The following is an 18,905-nucleotide window of genomic DNA, read 5'->3' on the forward strand; positions in this document are numbered from 1 at the left end:
TTTGTTTAGCGGTAGCGAGAACTAAGATCTGATTTGAGTGAGATTGGTATTCGTTTCTGCAGACATTCTAACTCTGTGTATTGATTACACATGCTACATTAAAGCATGTCATAGAGGGCAAACCTAATATTTGGAAAACTGTACATAAGGTCAAAGGTTGTTAACTTTCAGAAAATACTCAAAATACTGAAGACATGTCATATTTCTTTTATTTCAGAGCCATATGGAGTAGAAATTGACAAGAAGTATAAAACACGATGCTCTGTCATTAACCTGAATGTTATGCTTTCTATTAAACTATATGAAATTTAAGGACCATGGCCTTAGGGTATGGAAATTTGTTTCCTGGTGACATAAGGTCGGTCAATAACCTTCTGTTAAGGTGAGCTTAACATTGTAATTGTATGTATATGTACATCACGATGATCATCCCCACGTCACACAATTGCATATTCCGTGGATGAAACCGAATAGACCCTATTAATGTCAACATTAATGTCATGTTTATTGTACAATCTCGTCATGGAAAGATAAAACTTAAACTTGTTGGCTTGAACGAACTCGCAAGCCATCTTGTTTTCAACCGGCTGAGTGAAAATGACCTCTCCGTTTTCTGGCACAAAAGAAGCCAGTTTACAAAACAAGGCATGAGCAATTTTGTCACTGTCGGCAAAAAGTGGATACATACGAAAGCCAATATCCGCTGCTCTCAGTACCCCATATCCACATATCTTTCCATTCTGAACGGCAACAAACGTCTTTGCCTTTTTAAATAAAGCCCAGTTTCTCATATAGGAGGGTCTCGGCAATGTATGAATGTCTGCGTCGTATGTAACAACGTCATCAAAATTGACGTCTTCTACTGGGATGATATCAAAATCTCCTTTACTCGCTTCCTTCACGAAATCCGGATTTACTGGTCCCATGTTATAGTGGAATGTAAACGATGGGATGGTCCATCCAAATTGTTCATAGAACGTGATTCTGTTGGAAAGGGCTGTTCCTCCAACGTTGCGATGTTTCATGACATCCATGACGGACCGAAACAGTATCTTTCCTATGCCCTTTCCACGGTATTCTTCTTTGACAACGTTCATTCCCGACGAAGCAAACGTGTCACTGTGTGACAGAATGCCATTGTGCCCTGAATAAATGAAAGACTACAAAAGTATCAACTTATTACATGCATGAGGGTGAGGGTCTACTGTGTCTACTGATTTAAGACCCGTGAATATCCGGGGTAGAATCTTCAGCAACCCATGCGTGCCGTAAAATAGCGACTGTACTTGTCGTAAGAGGCAACTAACGGGATCGGGTAGTCAGGCTCGCTGACTTGGTTGATGCATCATGTAGCATGTCATCGTATCCTAATTTGATTGTCTGGTCCAGACTCGATTATTTACAGACCGCCGGCATATAGCTGGAATATTGTCGAGTGCGGCGTAAAACAACAAACCAAACCAAACGTCTCCTAATTGCGTGGATCGATGCTCGTGATGTCAATCACTGGATTGTCTGGTCTAGACTCGATTATTTTTCAGACCGCTGTCAAATAGCTGGAATATTGCTGAGTGTGGTGTTAAACAACAGACAACGTGTGCTAATTTGTGTACTTCCACACTTCATAATTAGCCGAAGGTGAAGTAAAAGTGTCTTTAAGATTAAAAGCCATGTTTGAATGTTGTTTAACGCCACACTTAGATATATTCCAGCTATATGACGGTGTTTTTTAAGTAATCTACATATTTATAACACGGAACAATTGTGCGATATCAACTACAATGAAAACTTTCGTTAAATCACCAAGTAGGCAAGTAATGACGAAATTGCTTGGTCGATCTAGAGATCAGACAATATATCAACACTCGTTGATAAAAGTTTAAAGCTTTTCGGCAAGCGTCGGCGTTTTAAACTTTTACTACTCGTGTTTATATATTCATATCAAAAGACACTCGGGTGAGATTCTCTATTAATGTTTAGTTGACGTTATTTCTATCATTAAACAGATGCGTTGTTCGCCTACTGAATGTTTCCCCTCTTCAAACACTCTGATCTACAAGTAACATTACTGTTGTGGGGAGTTTGCTGTACCTATAACTTCCCCAGTGGGCGTGACCACTACCACAAGTCCAGAGGGGTCCGTGTCGAAAATACACTCCAAGTAGTCTTTCTCCATGTTCCACTGGTTGGCCGACGTCAACTCGTACAGGCTTTGAATGTCCTCACGGCGCATGCGTCGAACCTCATAGTCAACCCCTTCTCGTACAGTGGAAAACCTTAAGTTGTATTCATTGTATTAAACAGTGATTGAACTAAGTATCGACGCTGTGTTATCACTGCTACACGTAGTATCAGTACTGGCTACATGAAATATATACTTATGGTCAAACGTTCAGCACAACATGCATGAAATTAAACATCAATTTCACAGCTTTCTTAATAATTTTTAAATATTTAAGGAAAACAAAAAGCTGTTGGTTATAATTTAAATATGTTGATTTACTGCCACTTTGGTAAATGTAATCTGTTATGGCGTTAAGATTTGTATATTTATGATGTGAATTTCCATATATTGTTCAGTTTGTCCAGTGGAAATGTCAACAAATGTACTTATACATTTTCACATTTCAATCGCAATGACATTACTATTCATTCATAACTTTCCATTTTCACTCCTTTTCGTGAAATGTTTCCTGTCCAGAAAATATCATGAATTGAAAAGTAGAACAGTTACGTTGCCTATTTTCTTACCATACGTATATGCACATCCGAACTGGCGCAGTCGATGGTGTGGGGATTTAATTCAGCGGGTAAGATACTACCTTCATCATCCAGGCCAGTTGCCGTTTACAAACAACAATCGATACAAATAATGGGGAAACATGTTTTGTGGGTGAAGGATGAGAGTGAGTGAGTGAGTTTGGTTTTACGCCGCTTTTAGCAATATTCCAGCAATATCACCGCGGGGGACACCAGAAATGGGCTTCACACATTGTACCCATGTCGGGAATCGAATCCGGGTCTTTCAATCTCATTAAAATCAGATGTTAGTTCTTGCTACCGCTAAACAAAGATCTGAGGACATCCAATTAGGGGTCACGTCAGAAGGACCTTTCACCCGACCAATCAGAGCGTAGCTTACCAGATCATGAAAGTGACAGTCGGAATGTGATTTCTTATCATGCAACCCCGAAAACTTTTTACACGGGGTATTCCGAACGATAGTTACGAGGTTAACGACTGAATCCATACAATCTCGACCATCTAGTAGCCATTCGAGAATGTTCTTTTGTTCAGGTTTCAAATTTTTAATCGAGAATTTGTCAAAATATGTTTCGAAGCGTAGTCGCCAATTTGAAATTAGTGCCGTAAAACACGAGTAAGCTGCCTTCTGACTGGCTAATGTCGACTTCTCGTCAGTCATTCCATTGGTCGATCAAAGTTCGCGCAAGGTCGGTCTGACATGACCCGTGATGGGATGTCCTCAGATCTTTGTTTAGCGGTAGCGAGAACTAAGATCTGATTTGAGTGAGATTGGTATTCGTTTCTGCAGACATTCTAACTCTGTGTATTGATTACACATGCTACATTAAAGCATGTCATAGAGGGCAAACCTAATATTTGGAAAACTGTACATAAGGTCAAAGGTTGTTAACTTTCAGAAAATACTCAAAATACTGAAGACATGTCATATTTCTTTTATTTCAGAGCCATATGGAGTAGAAATTGACAAGAAGTATAAAACACGATGCTCTGTCATTAACCTGAATGTTATGCTTTCTATTAAACTATATGAAATTTAAGGACCATGGCCTTAGGGTATGGAAATTTGTTTCCTGGTGACATAAGGTCGGTCAATAACCTTCTGTTAAGGTGAGCTTAACATTGTAATTGTATGTATATGTACATCACGATGATCATCCCCACGTCACACAATTGCATATTCCGTGGATGAAACCGAATAGACCCTATTAATGTCAACATTAATGTCATGTTTATTGTACAATCTCGTCATGGAAAGATAAAACTTAAACTTGTTGGCTTGAACGAACTCGCAAGCCATCTTGTTTTCAACCGGCTGAGTGAAAATGACCTCTCCGTTTTCTGGCACAAAAGAAGCCAGTTTACAAAACAAGGCATGAGCAATTTTGTCACTGTCGGCAAAAAGTGGATACATACGAAAGCCAATATCCGCTGCTCTCAGTACCCCATATCCACATATCTTTCCATTCTGAACGGCAACAAACGTCTTTGCCTTTTTAAATAAAGCCCAGTTTCTCATATAGGAGGGTCTCGGCAATGTATGAATGTCTGCGTCGTATGTAACAACGTCATCAAAATTGACGTCTTCTACTGGGATGATATCAAAATCTCCTTTACTCGCTTCCTTCACGAAATCCGGATTTACTGGTCCCATGTTATAGTGGAATGTAAACGATGGGATGGTCCATCCAAATTGTTCATAGAACGTGATTCTGTTGGAAAGGGCTGTTCCTCCAACGTTGCGATGTTTCATGACATCCATGACGGACCGAAACAGTATCTTTCCTATGCCCTTTCCACGGTATTCTTCTTTGACAACGTTCATTCCCGACGAAGCAAACGTGTCACTGTGTGACAGAATGCCATTGTGCCCTGAATAAATGAAAGACTACAAAAGTATCAACTTATTACATGCATGAGGGTGAGGGTCTACTGTGTCTACTGATTTAAGACCCGTGAATATCCGGGGTAGAATCTTCAGCAACCCATGCGTGCCGTAAAATAGCGACTGTACTTGTCGTAAGAGGCAACTAACGGGATCGGGTAGTCAGGCTCGCTGACTTGGTTGATGCATCATGTAGCATGTCATCGTATCCTAATTTGATTGTCTGGTCCAGACTCGATTATTTACAGACCGCCGGCATATAGCTGGAATATTGTCGAGTGCGGCGTAAAACAACAAACCAAACCAAACGTCTCCTAATTGCGTGGATCGATGCTCGTGATGTCAATCACTGGATTGTCTGGTCTAGACTCGATTATTTTTCAGACCGCTGTCAAATAGCTGGAATATTGCTGAGTGTGGTGTTAAACAACAGACAACGTGTGCTAATTTGTGTACTTCCACACTTCATAATTAGCCGAAGGTGAAGTAAAAGTGTCTTTAAGATTAAAAGCCATGTTTGAATGTTGTTTAACGCCACACTTAGATATATTCCAGCTATATGACGGTGTTTTTTAAGTAATCTACATATTTATAACACGGAACAATTGTGCGATATCAACTACAATGAAAACTTTCGTTAAATCACCAAGTAGGCAAGTAATGACGAAATTGCTTGGTCGATCTAGAGATCAGACAATATATCAACACTCGTTGATAAAAGTTTAAAGCTTTTCGGCAAGCATCGGCGTTTTAAACTTTTACTACTCGTGTTTATATATTCATATCAAAAGACACTCGGGTGAGATTCTCTATTAATGTTTAGTTGACGTTATTTCTATCATTAAACAGATGCGTTGTTCGCCTACTGAATGTTTCCCCTCTTCAAACACTCTGATCTACAAGTAACATTACTGTTGTGGGGAGTTTGCTGTACCTATAACTTCCCCAGTGGGCGTGACCACTACCACAAGTCCAGAGGGGTCCGTGTCGAAAATACACTCCAAGTAGTCTTTCTCCATGTTCCACTGGTTGGCCGACGTCAACTCGTACAGGCTTTGAATGTCCTCACGGCGCATGCGTCGAACCTCATAGTCAACCCCTTCTCGTACAGTGGAAAACCTTAAGTTGTATTCATTGTATTAAACAGTGATTGAACTAAGTATCGACGCTGTGTTATCACTGCTACACGTAGTATCAGTACTGGCTACATGAAATATATACTTATGGTCAAACGTTCAGCACAACATGCATGAAATTAAACATCAATTTCACAGCTTTCTTAATAATTTTTAAATATTTAAGGAAAACAAAAAGCTGTTGGTTATAATTTAAATATGTTGATTTACTGCCACTTTGGTAAATGTAATCTGTTATGGCGTTAAGATTTGTATATTTATGATGTGAATTTCCATATATTGTTCAGTTTGTCCAGTGGAAATGTCAACAAATGTACTTATACATTTTCACATTTCAATCGCAATGACATTACTATTCATTCATAACTTTCCATTTTCACTCCTTTTCGTGAAATGTTTCCTGTCCAGAAAATATCATGAATTGAAAAGTAGAACAGTTACGTTGCCTATTTTCTTACCATACGTATATGCACATCCGAACTGGCGCAGTCGATGGTGTGGGGATTTAATTCAGCGGGTAAGATACTACCTTCATCATCCAGGCCAGTTGCCGTTTACAAACAACAATCGATACAAATAATGGGGAAACATGTTTTGTGGGTGAAGGATGAGAGTGAGTGAGTGAGTTTGGTTTTACGCCGCTTTTAGCAATATTCCAGCAATATCACGGCGGGGGACACCAGAAATGGGCTTCACACATTGTACCCATGTCGGGAATCGAATCCGGGTCTTTCAATCTCATTAAAATCAGATGTTAGTTCTTGCTACCGCTAAACAAAGATCTGAGGACATCCAATTAGGGGTCACGTCAGAAGGACCTTTCACCCGACCAATCAGAGCGTAGCTTACCAGATCATGAAAGTGACAGTCGGAATGTGATTTCTTATCATGCAACCCCGAAAACTTTTTACACGGGGTATTCCGAACGATAGTTACGAGGTTAACGACTGAATCCATACAATCTCGACCATCTAGTAGCCATTCGAGAATGTTCTTTTGTTCAGGTTTCAAATTTTTAATCGAGAATTTGTCAAAATATGTTTCGAAGCGTAGTCGCCAATTTGAAATTAGTGCCGTAAAACACGAGTAAGCTGCCTTCTGACTGGCTAATGTCGACTTCTCGTCAGTCATTCCATTGGTCGATCAAAGTTCGCGCAAGGTCGGTCTGACATGACCCGTGATGGGATGTCCTCAGATCTTTGTTTAGCGGTAGCGAGAACTAAGATCTGATTTGAGTGAGATTGGTATTCGTTTCTGCAGACATTCTAACTCTGTGTATTGATTACACATGCTACATTAAAGCATGTCATAGAGGGCAAACCTAATATTTGGAAAACTGTACATAAGGTCAAAGGTTGTTAACTTTCAGAAAATACTCAAAATACTGAAGACATGTCATATTTCTTTTATTTCAGAGCCATATGGAGTAGAAATTGACAAGAAGTATAAAACACGATGCTCTGTCATTAACCTGAATGTTATGCTTTCTATTAAACTATATGAAATTTAAGGACCATGGCCTTAGGGTATGGAAATTTGTTTCCTGGTGACATAAGGTCGGTCAATAACCTTCTGTTAAGGTGAGCTTAACATTGTAATTGTATGTATATGTACATCACGATGATCATCCCCACGTCACACAATTGCATATTCCGTGGATGAAACCGAATAGACCCTATTAATGTCAACATTAATGTCATGTTTATTGTACAATCTCGTCATGGAAAGATAAAACTTAAACTTGTTGGCTTGAACGAACTCGCAAGCCATCTTGTTTTCAACCGGCTGAGTGAAAATGACCTCTCCGTTTTCTGGCACAAAAGAAGCCAGTTTACAAAACAAGGCATGAGCAATTTTGTCACTGTCGGCAAAAAGTGGATACATACGAAAGCCAATATCCGCTGCTCTCAGTACCCCATATCCACATATCTTTCCATTCTGAACGGCAACAAACGTCTTTGCCTTTTTAAATAAAGCCCAGTTTCTCATATAGGAGGGTCTCGGCAATGTATGAATGTCTGCGTCGTATGTAACAACGTCATCAAAATTGACGTCTTCTACTGGGATGATATCAAAATCTCCTTTACTCGCTTCCTTCACGAAATCCGGATTTACTGGTCCCATGTTATAGTGGAATGTAAACGATGGGATGGTCCATCCAAATTGTTCATAGAACGTGATTCTGTTGGAAAGGGCTGTTCCTCCAACGTTGCGATGTTTCATGACATCCATGACGGACCGAAACAGTATCTTTCCTATGCCCTTTCCACGGTATTCTTCTTTGACAACGTTCATTCCCGACGAAGCAAACGTGTCACTGTGTGACAGAATGCCATTGTGCCCTGAATAAATGAAAGACTACAAAAGTATCAACTTATTACATGCATGAGGGTGAGGGTCTACTGTGTCTACTGATTTAAGACCCGTGAATATCCGGGGTAGAATCTTCAGCAACCCATGCGTGCCGTAAAATAGCGACTGTACTTGTCGTAAGAGGCAACTAACGGGATCGGGTAGTCAGGCTCGCTGACTTGGTTGATGCATCATGTAGCATGTCATCGTATCCTAATTTGATTGTCTGGTCCAGACTCGATTATTTACAGACCGCCGGCATATAGCTGGAATATTGTCGAGTGCGGCGTAAAACAACAAACCAAACCAAACGTCTCCTAATTGCGTGGATCGATGCTCGTGATGTCAATCACTGGATTGTCTGGTCTAGACTCGATTATTTTTCAGACCGCTGTCAAATAGCTGGAATATTGCTGAGTGTGGTGTTAAACAACAGACAACGTGTGCTAATTTGTGTACTTCCACACTTCATAATTAGCCGAAGGTGAAGTAAAAGTGTCTTTAAGATTAAAAGCCATGTTTGAATGTTGTTTAACGCCACACTTAGATATATTCCAGCTATATGACGGTGTTTTTTAAGTAATCTACATATTTATAACACGGAACAATTGTGCGATATCAACTACAATGAAAACTTTCGTTAAATCACCAAGTAGGCAAGTAATGACGAAATTGCTTGGTCGATCTAGAGATCAGACAATATATCAACACTCGTTGATAAAAGTTTAAAGCTTTTCGGCAAGCGTCGGCGTTTTAAACTTTTACTACTCGTGTTTATATATTCATATCAAAAGACACTCGGGTGAGATTCTCTATTAATGTTTAGTTGACGTTATTTCTATCATTAAACAGATGCGTTGTTCGCCTACTGAATGTTTCCCCTCTTCAAACACTCTGATCTACAAGTAACATTACTGTTGTGGGGAGTTTGCTGTACCTATAACTTCCCCAGTGGGCGTGACCACTACCACAAGTCCAGAGGGGTCCGTGTCGAAAATACACTCCAAGTAGTCTTTCTCCATGTTCCACTGGTTGGCCGACGTCAACTCGTACAGGCTTTGAATGTCCTCACGGCGCATGCGTCGAACCTCATAGTCAACCCCTTCTCGTACAGTGGAAAACCTTAAGTTGTATTCATTGTATTAAACAGTGATTGAACTAAGTATCGACGCTGTGTTATCACTGCTACACGTAGTATCAGTACTGGCTACATGAAATATATACTTATGGTCAAACGTTCAGCACAACATGCATGAAATTAAACATCAATTTCACAGCTTTCTTAATAATTTTTAAATATTTAAGGAAAACAAAAAGCTGTTGGTTATAATTTAAATATGTTGATTTACTGCCACTTTGGTAAATGTAATCTGTTATGGCGTTAAGATTTGTATATTTATGATGTGAATTTCCATATATTGTTCAGTTTGTCCAGTGGAAATGTCAACAAATGTACTTATACATTTTCACATTTCAATCGCAATGACATTACTATTCATTCATAACTTTCCATTTTCACTCCTTTTCGTGAAATGTTTCCTGTCCAGAAAATATCATGAATTGAAAAGTAGAACAGTTACGTTGCCTATTTTCTTACCATACGTATATGCACATCCGAACTGGCGCAGTCGATGGTGTGGGGATTTAATTCAGCGGGTAAGATACTACCTTCATCATCCAGGCCAGTTGCCGTTTACAAACAACAATCGATACAAATAATGGGGAAACATGTTTTGTGGGTGAAGGATGAGAGTGAGTGAGTGAGTTTGGTTTTACGCCGCTTTTAGCAATATTCCAGCAATATCACGGCGGGGGACACCAGAAATGGGCTTCACACATTGTACCCATGTCGGGAATCGAATCCGGGTCTTTCAATCTCATTAAAATCAGATGTTAGTTCTTGCTACCGCTAAACAAAGATCTGAGGACATCCAATTAGGGGTCACGTCAGAAGGACCTTTCACCCGACCAATCAGAGCGTAGCTTACCAGATCATGAAAGTGACAGTCGGAATGTGATTTCTTATCATGCAACCCCGAAAACTTTTTACACGGGGTATTCCGAACGATAGTTACGAGGTTAACGACTGAATCCATACAATCTCGACCATCTAGTAGCCATTCGAGAATGTTCTTTTGTTCAGGTTTCAAATTTTTAATCGAGAATTTGTCAAAATATGTTTCGAAGCGTAGTCGCCAATTTGAAATTAGTGCCGTAAAACACGAGTAAGCTGCCTTCTGACTGGCTAATGTCGACTTCTCGTCAGTCATTCCATTGGTCGATCAAAGTTCGCGCAAGGTCGGTCTGACATGACCCGTGATGGGATGTCCTCAGATCTTTGTTTAGCGGTAGCGAGAACTAAGATCTGATTTGAGTGAGATTGGTATTCGTTTCTGCAGACATTCTAACTCTGTGTATTGATTACACATGCTACATTAAAGCATGTCATAGAGGGCAAACCTAATATTTGGAAAACTGTACATAAGGTCAAAGGTTGTTAACTTTCAGAAAATACTCAAAATACTGAAGACATGTCATATTTCTTTTATTTCAGAGCCATATGGAGTAGAAATTGACAAGAAGTATAAAACACGATGCTCTGTCATTAACCTGAATGTTATGCTTTCTATTAAACTATATGAAATTTAAGGACCATGGCCTTAGGGTATGGAAATTTGTTTCCTGGTGACATAAGGTCGGTCAATAACCTTCTGTTAAGGTGAGCTTAACATTGTAATTGTATGTATATGTACATCACGATGATCATCCCCACGTCACACAATTGCATATTCCGTGGATGAAACCGAATAGACCCTATTAATGTCAACATTAATGTCATGTTTATTGTACAATCTCGTCATGGAAAGATAAAACTTAAACTTGTTGGCTTGAACGAACTCGCAAGCCATCTTGTTTTCAACCGGCTGAGTGAAAATGACCTCTCCGTTTTCTGGCACAAAAGAAGCCAGTTTACAAAACAAGGCATGAGCAATTTTGTCACTGTCGGCAAAAAGTGGATACATACGAAAGCCAATATCCGCTGCTCTCAGTACCCCATATCCACATATCTTTCCATTCTGAACGGCAACAAACGTCTTTGCCTTTTTAAATAAAGCCCAGTTTCTCATATAGGAGGGTCTCGGCAATGTATGAATGTCTGCGTCGTATGTAACAACGTCATCAAAATTGACGTCTTCTACTGGGATGATATCAAAATCTCCTTTACTCGCTTCCTTCACGAAATCCGGATTTACTGGTCCCATGTTATAGTGGAATGTAAACGATGGGATGGTCCATCCAAATTGTTCATAGAACGTGATTCTGTTGGAAAGGGCTGTTCCTCCAACGTTGCGATGTTTCATGACATCCATGACGGACCGAAACAGTATCTTTCCTATGCCCTTTCCACGGTATTCTTCTTTGACAACGTTCATTCCCGACGAAGCAAACGTGTCACTGTGTGACAGAATGCCATTGTGCCCTGAATAAATGAAAGACTACAAAAGTATCAACTTATTACATGCATGAGGGTGAGGGTCTACTGTGTCTACTGATTTAAGACCCGTGAATATCCGGGGTAGAATCTTCAGCAACCCATGCGTGCCGTAAAATAGCGACTGTACTTGTCGTAAGAGGCAACTAACGGGATCGGGTAGTCAGGCTCGCTGACTTGGTTGATGCATCATGTAGCATGTCATCGTATCCTAATTTGATTGTCTGGTCCAGGCTCGATTATTTACAGACCGCCGGCATATAGCTGGAATATTGTCGAGTGCGGCGTAAAACAACAAACCAAACCAAACGTCTCCTAATTGCGTGGATCGATGCTCGTGATGTCAATCACTGGATTGTCTGGTCTAGACTCGATTATTTTTCAGACCGCTGTCAAATAGCTGGAATATTGCTGAGTGTGGTGTTAAACAACAGACAACGTGTGCTAATTTGTGTACTTCCACACTTCATAATTAGCCGAAGGTGAAGTAAAAGTGTCTTTAAGATTAAAAGCCATGTTTGAATGTTGTTTAACGCCACACTTAGATATATTCCAGCTATATGACGGTGTTTTTTAAGTAATCTACATATTTATAACACGGAACAATTGTGCGATATCAACTACAATGAAAACTTTCGTTAAATCACCAAGTAGGCAAGTAATGACGAAATTGCTTGGTCGATCTAGAGATCAGACAATATATCAACACTCGTTGATAAAAGTTTAAAGCTTTTCGGCAAGCATCGGCGTTTTAAACTTTTACTACTCGTGTTTATATATTCATATCAAAAGACACTCGGGTGAGATTCTCTATTAATGTTTAGTTGACGTTATTTCTATCATTAAACAGATGCGTTGTTCGCCTACTGAATGTTTCCCCTCTTCAAACACTCTGATCTACAAGTAACATTACTGTTGTGGGGAGTTTGCTGTACCTATAACTTCCCCAGTGGGCGTGACCACTACCACAAGTCCAGAGGGGTCCGTGTCGAAAATACACTCCAAGTAGTCTTTCTCCATGTTCCACTGGTTGGCCGACGTCAACTCGTACAGGCTTTGAATGTCCTCACGGCGCATGCGTCGAACCTCATAGTCAACCCCTTCTCGTACAGTGGAAAACCTTAAGTTGTATTCATTGTATTAAACAGTGATTGAACTAAGTATCGACGCTGTGTTATCACTGCTACACGTAGTATCAGTACTGGCTACATGAAATATATACTTATGGTCAAACGTTCAGCACAACATGCATGAAATTAAACATCAATTTCACAGCTTTCTTAATAATTTTTAAATATTTAAGGAAAACAAAAAGCTGTTGGTTATAATTTAAATATGTTGATTTACTGCCACTTTGGTAAATGTAATCTGTTATGGCGTTAAGATTTGTATATTTATGATGTGAATTTCCATATATTGTTCAGTTTGTCCAGTGGAAATGTCAACAAATGTACTTATACATTTTCACATTTCAATCGCAATGACATTACTATTCATTCATAACTTTCCATTTTCACTCCTTTTCGTGAAATGTTTCCTGTCCAGAAAATATCATGAATTGAAAAGTAGAACAGTTACGTTGCCTATTTTCTTACCATACGTATATGCACATCCGAACTGGCGCAGTCGATGGTGTGGGGATTTAATTCAGCGGGTAAGATACTACCTTCATCATCCAGGCCAGTTGCCGTTTACAAACAACAATCGATACAAATAATGGGGAAACATGTTTTGTGGGTGAAGGATGAGAGTGAGTGAGTGAGTTTGGTTTTACGCCGCTTTTAGCAATATTCCAGCAATATCACGGCGGGGGACACCAGAAATGGGCTTCACACATTGTACCCATGTCGGGAATCGAATCCGGGTCTTTCAATCTCATTAAAATCAGATGTTAGTTCTTGCTACCGCTAAACAAAGATCTGAGGACATCCAATTAGGGGTCACGTCAGAAGGACCTTTCACCCGACCAATCAGAGCGTAGCTTACCAGATCATGAAAGTGACAGTCGGAATGTGATTTCTTATCATGCAACCCCGAAAACTTTTTACACGGGGTATTCCGAACGATAGTTACGAGGTTAACGACTGAATCCATACAATCTCGACCATCTAGTAGCCATTCGAGAATGTTCTTTTGTTCAGGTTTCAAATTTTTAATCGAGAATTTGTCAAAATATGTTTCGAAGCGTAGTCGCCAATTTGAAATTAGTGCCGTAAAACACGAGTAAGCTGCCTTCTGACTGGCTAATGTCGACTTCTCGTCAGTCATTCCATTGGTCGATCAAAGTTCGCGCAAGGTCGGTCTGACATGACCCGTGATGGGATGTCCTCAGATCTTTGTTTAGCGGTAGCGAGAACTAAGATCTGATTTGAGTGAGATTGGTATTCGTTTCTGCAGACATTCTAACTCTGTGTATTGATTACACATGCTACATTAAAGCATGTCATAGAGGGCAAACCTAATATTTGGAAAACTGTACATAAGGTCAAAGGTTGTTAACTTTCAGAAAATACTCAAAATACTGAAGACATGTCATATTTCTTTTATTTCAGAGCCATATGGAGTAGAAATTGACAAGAAGTATAAAACACGATGCTCTGTCATTAACCTGAATGTTATGCTTTCTATTAAACTATATGAAATTTAAGGACCATGGCCTTAGGGTATGGAAATTTGTTTCCTGGTGACATAAGGTCGGTCAATAACCTTCTGTTAAGGTGAGCTTAACATTGTAATTGTATGTATATGTACATCACGATGATCATCCCCACGTCACACAATTGCATATTCCGTGGATGAAACCGAATAGACCCTATTAATGTCAACATTAATGTCATGTTTATTGTACAATCTCGTCATGGAAAGATAAAACTTAAACTTGTTGGCTTGAACGAACTCGCAAGCCATCTTGTTTTCAACCGGCTGAGTGAAAATGACCTCTCCGTTTTCTGGCACAAAAGAAGCCAGTTTACAAAACAAGGCATGAGCAATTTTGTCACTGTCGGCAAAAAGTGGATACATACGAAAGCCAATATCCGCTGCTCTCAGTACCCCATATCCACATATCTTTCCATTCTGAACGGCAACAAACGTCTTTGCCTTTTTAAATAAAGCCCAGTTTCTCATATAGGAGGGTCTCGGCAATGTATGAATGTCGGCGTCGAATGTAACAACGTCATCAAAATTGACGTCTTCTACTGGGATGATATCAAAATCTCCTGTACTCGCTTCCTTCACGAAATCCGGATTTACTGGTCCCATGTTATAGTGGAATGTAAACGATGGGATTGTCCATCCAAATTGTTCATAGAACGTGATTCTGTTGGACAGGGCTGTTCCTCCAACGTTGCGATGTTTCATGACATCCATGACGGACCGAAACAGTATCTTTCCTATGCCCTTTCCACGGTATTCTTCTTTGACAATGTTCATTCCCGACGAAGCAAACGTGTCACTGTGTGACAAAATGCCATTGTGCCCTGAATAAATGAAAGACTACATATGTATAAACTTATTACATGCATGAGGGTGAGGGTCTACTGTGTCTACTGACTTAAGACCCGTGAATATCCGGGGTAGAATCTTCAGCAACCCATGCGTGCCGTAAAATAGCGACTGCACTTTTCGTAAGAGGCAACTAACGGGATCGGGTAGTCAGGCTCGCTGACTTGGTTGATGCATCATGTAGCATGTCATCGTATCCTAATTTGATTGTCTGGTCCAGACTCGATTATTTACAGACCGCCGTCATATAGCTGGAATATTGTCGAGTGCGGCGTAAAACAACAAACCAAACCAAACGTCCCCTAATTGCGTGGATCGATGCTCGTGATGTCAATCACTGGATTGTCTGGTCTAAACTCGATTATTTTTCAGACCGCCGTCAAATAGCTGGAATATTGCTGAGTGCGTTGTTAAACAACAGACAACGTGTGCTAATTTGTGTACTTCCACACTTCATAATTAGCCGAAGGTGAAGTAGAAGTGTCTTTAAGATTAAAAGCCATGTTTGAATGTTGTTTAACGCCACACTCAGACATATTCCAGCTATATGACGGTGTCTTGTAAGTAATTTACATATTTTTTACACGGAACAATTGTGCGATATCAACTACAATGAAAACTTTCGTTAAATCACCAAGTAGGCGATGACGAAATTGCTTGGTCGATCTAGAGATCAGACAATATATCAACACTCGTTGATAAAAGTTTAAAGCTTTTCGGCAAGCATCGGCGTTTTAAACTTTTACTACTCGTGTTTATATATTCATATCAAAAGACACTCGGGTGAGATTCTCTATTAATGTTTAGTTGACGTCATTTCTATCATTTAACAGATGCGTTGTTCGCCTACTGAATGTTTCCCCTCTTCAAACACTCTGATCTACAAGTAACATTACTGTTGTGGGGAGTTTGCTGTACCTATAACTTCCCCAGTGGGCGTGACCACTACCACAAGTCCAGAGGGGTCCGTGTCGAAAATACACTCCAAGTAGTCTTTCTCCATGTTCCACTGGTTGGCCGACGTCAACTCGTACAGGCTTTGAATGTCCTCACGGCGCATGCGTCGAACCTCATAGTCAACCCCTTCTCGTACAGTGGAAAACCTTAAATTGTATTCATTGTACTAAACAGTGATTGAACTAAGTATCGACGTTGTGTTATCACTGCTACACGTAGTATCAGTACTGGCTACATGAAATATATACTTATGGTCAAACGTTCAGCACAACATGCATGAAATTAAACATCCATTACACAGCTTTCTTAATAATTTTTGAATATGTTAGGTAAACAAAAAGCTGTTGGTTATAATTTAAATATGTTGATTTACTGCCACTTTGGTAAATGTAATCTGTTATGGCGTTAAGATTTGTTTTTTTGATGTGAATTTCCATACATTGTTCAGTTTGTCCAGTGGAAATGTCAACAAATTTACTTATACATTTTCACATTTTAATCGTAATGACATTGATAATCATTCATAACTTTCCATTTTCACTCCTTTTCGTGAAATGTTTCCTGTCCAGAAAATATCATGAATTGAAAAGTAGAACAGTTACGTTGCCTATTTTCTTACCATACGTATATGCACATCCGAACTGGCGCAGTCGATGGTGTGGGGATTTAATTCAGCGGGTAAGATACTACCCTTCATCATCCAGGCCAGTTGCCGTTTACAAACAACAATCGATACAAATAATGGGGAAACATGTTTTGTGGGTGAAGGATGAGAGTGAATGAGTGAGTGAGTGAGTTTGGTTTTACGCCGCTTTTAGCAATATTCCAGCAATATCACGGCGGGGGACACCAGAAATGGGCTTCACACATTGTACCCATGTCGGGAATCGAACCCGGGTCTTCGGCGTGTCGAGCGAACGCTTTAACCACTAGGCTACCCGACCGCCCCTGAAGGATGAGAGGGGCCATAAATAAAATATTATTTGTTGATTAAGTTCAGCTTATATAATAAACTGTTTCAAATTCTGCGACTTGCTTGTAGAAATGGAAACGTGAAGTAGAGACCATATAGCGATACCGGTATATGGCCTCTGCGTGAAGAAGTCAAGATTAAGAACATAATCAAGATAGATGTACGTGCTTCTCAATAACAGAGACCATATAATAGATGGTCTCTGTCAATAACGAATGTCCTTTTATCGGGGATACATATATAAAAAGGATGTATTTCTTTATTAAATGTATAACCTGACTAGTAATAGGAATTCAAAATCGTCAACCGTCGAGTATATATTCTGGTACTGGTTGGTACTTGCGGAAACCCTAAGTTTGGTTTATGGTCCGATATGCGGTTTCATGGTGGCCGAAAGCCAGTTCACGGTAACCTATAACAAAGTTTAAGTAAACAACCAGTTATATTACAGCTTCCGCCAGGAAGCATATGTTCGAATAGCGAGATAAGATGGGAATGCTAAAAATAGGGACAAATTAATAAAAACATGTCTTGAAAAATCTTCTTGCGTAATACCTCTGTCCAATGTGCGTAGCAGGATACGAGCAAATAGGCCCGCGTGTGCGGAACGCAGCCAAAGCCAGTTTCTTCAAAATCTGGGCCATCTTCAGCGTGCTGACACGTCAGTATCTGTCCCTTTCCCAGACCAAGCCTCAGCGCTACGTGTATCAAGAGGTATGCCTGTTGTACAAGCGCGTAGTTCAACTATCTATGTATGTTAACTGTATCTAAGCACGACAAAACGAAACGCGGGACATGTTGTGCCTCACGCCGACCCAGGCAGAGTTTAATGGAACAGATGGTCCCGGGATAATTTTGGGTGGCGATAACACCGCCTTATCTGTGGTTGGCGGAGTGATCGTAATTGGCGACTACTTCGGCTTTAGATAAACACAGATGCCATCTGCCATGAAGTTGGCAACTGATAATAACCGAGATATGCCTAATCTTGTCTTTGGTTCACGTTATTCATGCAGTTTACAGAGAATTACGCAGTGTCACTGAATGAAATAGTGGTTGGTTGGTTTGTTGTTTAACGCCGCACTCAGCAATATTACAGTTATATGACGGCGGTCTGTAAATAATCGAGTCTGGACCAGACAATCCCGTGATTAATATCATGAGCATCGATCCACGCAATTGGGATCGATGACATGCATCCACCAAGTCAGCGAGCCTGACCACCCGATACCGTTAGTCGCCTTTTACGACAAGCATAGTCACCTTTTACGGCAAGCATGGGTTGCTGAAGACCTATTCTACCCCGGAAGAATGAATTAAATAGTGATAAGCTATTGTAACATTTATAATTGTTCGTAAAGTTTGTGTTGTATATACTGTTAATCTGATAGGTGTCATGCAGCTTTGGGATCTATTCTATGGCTGTATAGTTGCTTGTGCATACGCCCATTGTATTAAATATTGGTTTGTTTGTTGTTGTTTTTTGTTAAACGCGCACTCAGCAATATTCCAGCTATATGATCGCGGTCTGTAAATATCATGACCATCGATCCAGGCAATTTGGATACGATGACATGCATCAACAAAGTCAGCCAGCCAGACCACCCGATCCCGTTAGTCGCCTCTTGCGACAAGCATAGTCGCCTCTTACGGCAAGCATGGGTTGCTGAAGACCTATACTTTACCCGGATCTTCACGGGTCTTGCATTAAATAAGAAACACATCTAGCCATCGAAGGTTATCATTCGGCTTTAATTGTCTCTATTGACAGTGGCATTCATAATCCAAAACAATAATAATCTGTCACGGACTTTTAATCTAAACATTCTTTTCGTAGCTACT

The 18,905-nt window shown here is 40.1% G+C and overlaps 5 protein-coding genes across 5 annotated transcripts; all 5 read right to left on the bottom strand.

Moving 5' to 3' along the window:
* Positions 1-191: 191 nt before the first annotated feature.
* Positions 192-2,947, bottom strand: LOC125374606. The gene is made up of 2 exons (XM_048385523.1): positions 2,092-2,947; positions 192-1,144 (listed from the first exon to the last, which is right to left on the bottom strand). The coding sequence occupies exons 1-2, from the start codon at positions 2,231-2,233 to the stop codon at positions 438-440; spliced, it is 849 nt and encodes a 282-aa protein (XP_048241480.1). The 5' UTR covers positions 2,234-2,947; the 3' UTR covers positions 192-437.
* Positions 2,948-3,682: 735 nt separating this feature from the next.
* LOC125374600 lies at positions 3,683-6,510 on the bottom strand. Its single transcript, XM_048385518.1, has 2 exons — positions 5,583-6,510; positions 3,683-4,635 (listed from the first exon to the last, which is right to left on the bottom strand). The coding sequence occupies exons 1-2, from the start codon at positions 5,722-5,724 to the stop codon at positions 3,929-3,931; spliced, it is 849 nt and encodes a 282-aa protein (XP_048241475.1). The 5' UTR covers positions 5,725-6,510; the 3' UTR covers positions 3,683-3,928.
* Positions 6,511-7,173: 663 nt separating this feature from the next.
* On the bottom strand, positions 7,174-10,001 carry LOC125374603. The gene is made up of 2 exons (XM_048385521.1): positions 9,074-10,001; positions 7,174-8,126 (listed from the first exon to the last, which is right to left on the bottom strand). Exons 1-2 carry the CDS (start codon positions 9,213-9,215, stop codon positions 7,420-7,422), a joined length of 849 nt encoding a protein of 282 aa, XP_048241478.1. The 5' UTR covers positions 9,216-10,001; the 3' UTR covers positions 7,174-7,419.
* Positions 10,002-10,664: 663 nt separating this feature from the next.
* On the bottom strand, positions 10,665-13,492 carry LOC125374599. The gene is made up of 2 exons (XM_048385517.1): positions 12,565-13,492; positions 10,665-11,617 (listed from the first exon to the last, which is right to left on the bottom strand). The coding sequence occupies exons 1-2, from the start codon at positions 12,704-12,706 to the stop codon at positions 10,911-10,913; spliced, it is 849 nt and encodes a 282-aa protein (XP_048241474.1). The 5' UTR covers positions 12,707-13,492; the 3' UTR covers positions 10,665-10,910.
* Positions 13,493-14,155: 663 nt separating this feature from the next.
* Positions 14,156-17,895, bottom strand: LOC124151322. Its single transcript, XM_046523725.2, has 3 exons — positions 17,619-17,895; positions 16,052-16,236; positions 14,156-15,108 (listed from the first exon to the last, which is right to left on the bottom strand). The coding sequence occupies exons 1-3, from the start codon at positions 17,705-17,707 to the stop codon at positions 14,402-14,404; spliced, it is 981 nt and encodes a 326-aa protein (XP_046379681.2). The 5' UTR covers positions 17,708-17,895; the 3' UTR covers positions 14,156-14,401.
* Between the last annotated feature and the right edge of the window lie 1,010 nt (positions 17,896-18,905).

This window comes from Haliotis rufescens, unplaced genomic scaffold (genome assembly GCF_023055435.1).
Source record: "Haliotis rufescens isolate VD_foot unplaced genomic scaffold, xgHalRufe1.0.p SCAF_6, whole genome shotgun sequence".
Lineage (NCBI taxonomy): Eukaryota > Metazoa > Mollusca > Gastropoda > Lepetellida > Haliotidae > Haliotis > Haliotis rufescens.